General features: G+C 59.3%; 1 protein-coding gene across 7 annotated transcripts in view; it reads left to right on the top strand.

Annotated features, from left to right (window-relative positions):
* Positions 1-4,500, top strand: part of Dhx37 (DEAH-box helicase 37) — a 32,571-nt gene extending 28,071 nt beyond the window's left edge. For 3 of the 7 annotated variants that reach the window (XM_010604292.3, XM_010604291.3, XM_010604294.2), the window contains 9 exons: positions 469-593; positions 678-794; positions 1,414-1,586; positions 2,137-2,251; positions 2,325-2,462; positions 2,542-2,636; positions 2,722-2,795; positions 3,046-3,143; positions 3,250-4,499. In XM_010604292.3, the coding sequence (XP_010602594.1) occupies positions 469-593; positions 678-794; positions 1,414-1,586; positions 2,137-2,251; positions 2,325-2,462; positions 2,542-2,636; positions 2,722-2,795; positions 3,046-3,143; positions 3,250-3,335 (1,021 nt within the window). In that variant the 3' untranslated portion in view covers positions 3,336-4,499. Of the gene's footprint in view, positions 1-468; positions 594-677; positions 795-1,413; positions 1,587-2,136; positions 2,252-2,324; positions 2,463-2,541; positions 2,637-2,721; positions 2,796-3,045; positions 3,144-3,249 lie in introns of all 7 variants that reach the window. The other 4 variants (XM_010604293.3, XM_019204571.2, XR_776390.3 and 1 more) reach the window with 3 other exon arrangements.
* Positions 4,501-7,579: the final 3,079 nt, after the last annotated feature.

Below are 7,579 nucleotides of genomic sequence, written 5' to 3'. Positions count from 1 at the left end.
TTTTTTTTTTTTTTCTTTTTTCTGTTTTGTTTGTTTTTTGAGACAGGGTCCCACTCTGTACCCTAGGCTAGCCTTGAACTCTCCAAGATACACCTGCCTCAGCCTACCTAGTGCTGGGATTACAGGTGTGCACCACCACACCCAACATGGTTTTCTAATTTATTTAAAATCCCATGCATAAGTGTGCAGTGTTACTTGTTGGAACTGCCTGGTCAGGAAGCAGGTGCTTTTCTGTTCTTTTCCAGTACTGGCAATTGAACCCAGTGAACCTGGAGCTACAGCCCCAGCCCTTTTATTTTTTTGATACTGGGGATCAGACTCAGGACCTTGCACTTGCAAGGCAGGTGTGTGCCTCTGCAGCTGACTCCACACACCGTCAGCCCTGCTGGCTGCTGGGGGGACCTTGGGATTGGCTGCTGCCCAGGTCATCTGCGTGGCCCATCTCTGTGCCCGTGTTGGTGTCTGCAGGCCTGCAGCCAGCGAGGAGGAGCTGTCCACACTGAAGGCCCAGCGTGCCCGCGTGGCACACATGAAGAGGACCTGGGCTGGCCAAGGGGCCTCGCTGAAGCTGGGTGACATCATGGTGCTGCTGGGTCGGTGCCGGTGGGCAGGGCGGGAGGGGGCTCCCCACAGGGTCCCCGGTCAGCTGGCGCGTGACACTCTGACTCATCCCCCAGGTGCGGTGGGGGCCTGTGAGTACGCGGGCTGCACGCGCGAGTTCTGTGAGGCCAACGGTCTGCGCTTCAAGGCTATGCTGGAGGTGCGGCGCCTGCGTGGCCAGCTCACCACGGCAGGTAGGGCCCGGCCGTCCCAGTGAGCCGCGGCGTCTGCCAACCCGCTTGCTTGCTCAGAGGCCCTCCCTTGGGATCTCCGCGGCACACACCTGTCTGTCCCCAGGTCCCTCCCCCAGCACCTGGACCATTGCCCTTCTCACCGGGACTCCTGGCCTGTCGTGCCCCTGGGGATGCTTGGGACCCAGATGTCAGGCAGTGTTTTCCTTGAGCCTTTGGTGGCATTGAGTTCATGTCCAGCAGGCACCCAGGCCTGGCACCAGAGCCAGGCTTTTCCAGCAGCCATGTGCCCTGACTGGGCATGTTGCCGTGACCATCATGGCTGTGTGATGTCCTCCTGCCCACCTTGTCCCCAGCTGCAGTGTCCTGGAGCTGCCGACCCTGGTGACGGTGGCAAGGACATGTCAGGCGACTGTCCCCTCCAGACAGGAGAAGGGGTGGGCGGGCAGTGGGCCCCTGTCACAGCCAGTGCCCTGCCTGAGGCCCTGGGTTCGGTGGCTGCTGCTGAGTGGCACAGGTGCCCACGAGCTGTGGGGCTTTGTCTGTGGAAGACGGGAGGTGGCTGTTTGTGGGACACGGGGTCCAGGCCCTGCCAACCCCATGCCCACACCCATCCCCCCAGTCAACACTGTGTGCCCTGAGGCCGGGCTCTTCGTGGACCCCAAGATGGAGCCACCCACCCAGAGCCAGGTCACCTACCTGCGGCAGATTGTCACGGCCGGCCTGGGTGACCACCTGGCCCGCAGGGTGCAGAGCGAAGAGCTGCTGGACGACAAGTGGAGGAATGCCTACAAGGTGGGGCGGCGTCGGCCCTTCAAGCTGGGGGTGCACCACCGACTGTTGGGGGTTCTCTTGGGGGTCACCTTTTTGAGACAGTCTCAGTATGTAGTTCAGACTGGCCTTGAACTCACTGTATATGCTTGGCTGCCTGGAACTTGCTGGGATCCTCCTGCCCCAGCCTCCCACGTGCTGAGGTTACAGATGTGCACTGCCACGCCCTGCCCCAGCCTTGTGTTTACAGCAGCCTCAGTGGACTGTAATTCACCTGCCTTAAAACAAGCCCACCGGAAGCACATGGCACTGCGGTTGTAAAGTGGTCAGAGCAGTGTAGCCGCCATCACAGTTGGCTTCAGGATAAAAACCCTCCAGGGTCCCCAGTCCTACTCCTTGTCCCCGTAGATCAGCTCCCTGCTGTGCACCGTAGCCTGTGCCACCGCCCCATCCCTCTCAGTGGCCAAGGAGTAGGGAGTCATGTGGCAGCCACAGCCGTCGGCCCACTGGTGGGGCCAGGTCTGTGACTCGGGTGCCGGGGTCTCCCTGCTCGAGCCCCCGCTGCTCCCCACAGACCCCACTGCTGGACGACCCCGCCTTCATCCACCCCAGCTCTGTGCTCTTCCGTGAGCTCCCCGAGTTCGTGGTGTACCAGGAGATTGTGGAGACCACCAAGATGTACATGCGAGGTTCGTGGGCACCGGGGCACAACCCCACCCACCTGCCCCGCCGGGTGGCCCCACTGATGGCCCTCCTTCCCAGGCATCTCTGCTGTGGACGAGCGCTGGGTCCCAGCGCTGCTGCCCGCCTTCTGCCAGTTTGAGCCACCCTTGGAGAAGCCCGCACCCACCTACTGCCCTGAGAGTGGGCGCGTGCTCTGCCACCGCACCAGTGTGTTCTGTGAGTGCCCACGCTGGGCCCTGGCACCCTCCCTCCGTCCCTCCCGTGAGTGCCCCCACTCACCACCTGTGCCCGACAGACCGTGTTGGCTGGCCGCTCCCTGCTGTCCAGGTGGATTTTCCCGAGGGCATCGACCGATACAAGCACTTCGCCTGCTTCCTGCTGGAGGGGCAGGTAGGCGTCCCCTGGACCTCACGGCCCCCGCCCTGGGCACCGTGCATGGGGTGGGCTGGGCTCAACCCCCGAGGTCCTTCTGCAGGTCTTCCGCAAACTGGCCGCCTTCCGGAGCTGCCTGCTGTCCAGCCCCAGCACGATGCTCAAGACGTGGGCCAGGTAGGCTTCCCTGCGAAGTACAGAGCCTGTACTGATGAGGAGCTTGTGTGACAGGGACCCTCCTGCCTCATAGTTCCCAGTAGCTGCTGAGTTCCTGCCCTTGGGGCTGCATCACTCCAACCTTGTTTCTGTCCTCCTGTGTCTGTTCACCCTTCCTATCCCACCCCAGGGTATTTAGGGCGTGCCCTCCCTCCATGACTCCCCCAAGCCCTCTGTGCCCAGCTGCCAGCCCACATCCATCTCCCCACAGGCTGCAGCCCAGAACAGAGACACTGCTGAAGGCCCTGGTGGCTGAGAAGGCCGACTGCCGAGATGCGCTGTTGGCTGTGTGGAAGCGAAACCCCAAGTGTGAGTGGGGCAGGAGCTGCGAACTGGCTGCACCCCGGCTGGGCGGGGACCCGGGCCTGGGCTCCCTGCTGGGCATGGCCACCTGACCCGGCCTGTGCTTCTGCAGACCTGCTGCCCGAGTACCTGCAGTGGCTCCCGCAAGCGATGCACCCTAACGTGGAGAAAGCCTGGCCCCCTGCCTCTCAGGGCTGACCCGGCCTGGCTCTGGCTGCTGGCCTGGGACCGAGGGGCCGGGACCGCGCCTCCACCTCTGCTGCTGGAGCTGTCTGGCCTCCTGAGTGCGTGGCACCTGCCCTCCGGCTGTTTTTACCCCACGGGCACAATGTAGCTTCACTTGAAGTCAGGTCTAGTGTGGGTCGGGCTGCATCAGCCCCTGTGGACGCCCAGGGCCGGGGACTTTGGTAGTCAGGAGCCCCTGGCCCCGCACCCATCCTTTTGCAGAAGCTTGGCCACCAGGGCCTTCTGGGTGCTGTTGTCCAAGGAGGTGGTGGGGAGCTGAGCATGCGCATCCTGGGCCACAATGCAGGGAGCACTGGCCAGGGCTGCAGGCTGCTGAGCCTGTCAATGGGTGGCACCATCCTCAGGCTGAAGTGGAGCTGGGGCGGAGGGCGGTCCCCGAGGAGAGGCGGGACAAGGGGCCCAGGCTGTGTGGGGTCAGGAGACCGGCCGTGCATGTAGGGTGGGGGTCCGGGGCTCAACATCAGTGGAGGCAGAGCTGTGACATAAAAGACCTGCTTCGAAAGGACACCCCAGGGACCCCAGAGCTCATCTCGGCCTCCAGCTGCGTCCCACAAGCTCTGGCCCCCAACAGCCGCCTCGCCATGAGGACTCTGTCACTCCCCACTGCTCAGAACCCCCGCGAGGGCCCCAGTGTGGGGCGCCCGGCCCTTCCGCTCCCCCATGGCTGGACAAACAAAACCTCAGGTCCTTGGCTGAAGCAGAGCCAGCGCGGTGGCCGCTTTCTAAGACACCCACAGTGTGGGCTGCTGTGCCAGTCCATGGCTCTGCATGGGCGGCTCTGTCAGAAACCCTCCGAGATGCTGACGCGCTGCATTTCCCCATTCTCAGGTTTCTGCTACCCAGCACCAGGGTATTTTTGTACCCCTCGGAGAGCTGTACCCAGCAGAGTTTACCCCTCCCGTTCCTTGCTGGAGCCCACCTTGTGTCTGTCTTTGTTTGCTCTGGATGACTGCATAAGAGTCCGAACAGTTTGTAACTGGTGCTGTCATTTCTGTCATTTGGCCCATGGTTTCCAGGGTCCACAGGGTGGCGGCGGCAGCTGGGCTTCCCTTGTGACACTGCCACGTAACAGGGCCAGTTCACAGTAGGGTGCGTGAGGTGGGAGCATCGCCGCAAGTTGGACAGCAGCTACATAGTGAGACCAACACAAGCCAGGCAGTAGGGGGCCCAGGATGTGTCCAGCAGAGCCACACCAGCCTGGCAAGCACAAAGTCCCGAGTTTAATCTCTGGTACAAAAAAAAAGACTAGTGGGCTCGCTCTGCTCCTCCATTTGTCCAGGGTCCTGTGGGCCAGCATGAACTGTGCTGTGTTATCATGAGTGTGCGTGTGCAAGTGTCCTGTGCACAGGAAGCTTCACTTTGTCTTGAGTGGACCTAGAAGAGTGCTAGTCAGAGGGTGAAGACCCCGGGGCCTTCACACGGCTGCATGGCTGGCCCCTACCTCTGTTAATAGGTTCAGACAGAATCTTGCCTAGTTGCCCAGGATAGGTTCAAACTTGCAAGTCCTCCTGCTTCAGCCTCCTGGAGTGCTGCAGTTAACAGGTGTGCACCACCACACCTGGCTGGAACACAGTATGCACGTGTGCACATCTGCACTTGTGGGCGCGTGCGCAGTGCTGCCGGAACCCAAAGCCTCACACGTGCTCGGCCACAGCTCAGCTTTGAATGTGCCCTTCCCGGGCCATGCACCTGCGACAGCAGTGTCCTTGCCCACTTTCTTTCCCCCTGCCCACACTGAGCCGCCTACCTCTGGGTCCGCAGGTGTCCCACAGCGTGCAGCTGTCCCCAAGTATACACCTGTCATTCCCTGCTTTGCACTGACCATGCCACACACAGCAGTAGGCAGCTGAGACAGAAGGTGGGGGTGGCCACGCACATCCCGTCACTGCCAATGTGAAGGCCATCAGAGGCCAGGGTGGAGGACCCGGGTGGTGGAGCGCTTCCTGGCTGGCCCATGAAAAGCCTGGGTTCTATCCCAGCCTCACCTAACATCAGGGGAGGCAACAGCCCTGAGAAGTCCCCTCTGACACTGACTCTGAGGCCACCCTGCACCTCTCAAGCGGCTTGGTGCCTGCAGTCAGGCCCCTGGGAGGCTGGCTGGCAGCTGTGCACCTTGGGCAGCAGCCTGGCGACACAGCCTGGTCACCATCTGTCCCCAGCCCACATGAGGCAGGTGCTGAGGAAATGATAGGGGGCCTTCCTGAGGGCTGCATTCCCTTACACCAAAACAGACGTCCCAGGAACTGAAGACAGCAAGACAGTGGATCCCTGCAGGCTTTAGACGGCAGAAGGTGAAATACCCCGAAAAGTGAGGTGGTGCAGTTTGATGAAAAAGCCCACAGGTGATGCAGAGTCAAGTTCCAAACACTGTGCTTGGTGGCTGCAGGTATGAAACAGTGGGGAAACCACATGAACTTTCCAACTTCATTTGCTGTTTTTTTGTTTTGTTTTGTTTTTTGGTACTGAGGATGGAACATCCAGATCCTTGAGCTTGCAAGACAGGTGGTGGCACCACTGAGCTAAATTCCCGGACTTCGGATTTCATTTGCTTCTAGTGGACTTTGAAAATACCCCAGATTTGATTTGGGCACAGCTGAGCACTGGGGCTCCCTAGATGACCCCTCACTCGTGGGGCATGATGAGAGCAGTTGCCTAGGTTACGGGAGGCCATTGCTAACCACAGACATCATGAAGGCGGTCCTCTGACATCAGGGGGCTGAAAACTGACCTCTGATTGTACTAAAGCCATTTTCTGAACAAGCATCAAAGATGTACCTTAAAGACTGACCTCTACTCACTGTTACCCAGGCCTTAAGTCACCCTTGGTAACGGGCACTGACCGCAGGGATAGAGCAAGACTGCAGTAAGACAGCGCTCACCCTGCTTCCATGTCCCTCCCCCCAAGAATGTTTTGTTCCAGAAATGGAACAGTTTGTGCTCCTGGGCGCCTGAGCAAGGTTTTGTAACTGAACTTTGTGGCCTCAGGAATGTTCAGTCAGCCCCGCCCCTGTCAGGAATGTTCCATTAGCTCAGCCCCTTTCTGGAAAGTTCTGTGACTCCGCCCTGCTGCTTCAGGGAGCATGCTCGCATACCGAGGAAGCTCTCCTTTCTGCTGAGGCGCTCAGGCTTTGGTTGGGAACGACTCTGATCCTGTGGGTGTGGTACAGCTTTTTCTCCATCTGTTCGACCATCCAATTCTCCAGCCTTCAAACTTTGATAGCCTCCACCCAGAGCTGTAACACTCAGCTGTGTCTCAGAGCTGTGACCCTTGACTGCGTCACTGAGCTGTTCTGCTTTGCCACAGCCCCAGGGCCTTTGCACTGAGCTTCATCCCCAGCTTTTTAAATTTTGTGTTTTGGGACAGTGTCTCAATATGTCACTAATCCACTATATGTCACAGCTTCCCAGAGTGCGGGGGTGACAGGTGTACACCTCCATACCTGGCTCACCTTGCTACTTTATCCCATAAATGTCCCCAAACCCTGTCAGGGTGACAGACTTGACTTGTGGCTCCTGTCCCCATACCTATCATTTTTTTTCTTCTGCAAAGCCTGTTGCAGGAGGACGTGGTGGCGCACGCCTATAATCCCAGCACTTGGGAGGCTGAGGCAGGAGGATCGCTGTGAGTTCGAGACCAGCATGGGCTACATAGTGAGTTCTAGGTCAGTTTCCACCATACAGTGAGACCCTGTCTCAAAAAACCAAACAAACAAAATACACACACAAAACCTGTTGCAGGAGTTGGGATGGTGGGCAAAACCCGCCTGCTAGCAACTCTCCCAAGAGATATCTGGCTGGCCGCGGTGGTGCACAACTGTAATCCCAGCACTGCAGAGGCTGAGGCAGGAGGGATGCTACTTCGGGTCCAGCCTGGGTAATTTAGCGACATAGCTAGATCCGGTCTCAAAAGAAAAGGGGTAAAAAGGGCTGAGCTCAGTGCAGAGGCCCTGGGTTCAATCCCCAGTACAAAATAATAATCTATCAATCCTAGTACCCAGTTCAGGGACCAACAGTGCTAGATAGGAACGCACTCGTGAGGATCAGGCCCCGGCCCAAGAGAAGTCGTTGACGCTCTGGGTGAGAATGTGGGTGCGGGGGTCAGGCCTCGAGGCACAGCTTCCTCCCAGTTTTCAGATCTCCGCTTCGCACCCTTTGCCCCCGAGACCCCGCCGCCCCCTCGGATCCAGTCTGTCGCG

This window comes from Fukomys damarensis, unplaced genomic scaffold, assembly GCF_012274545.1.
Source record: "Fukomys damarensis isolate Sample0158 unplaced genomic scaffold, DMR_v1.0_HiC HiC_scaffold_12, whole genome shotgun sequence".
NCBI classification, from domain to species: domain Eukaryota; kingdom Metazoa; phylum Chordata; class Mammalia; order Rodentia; family Bathyergidae; genus Fukomys; species Fukomys damarensis.
Note: the sequence above shows the minus strand (reverse complement) of the source record. Positions and strands in the feature narration are given on the sequence as shown.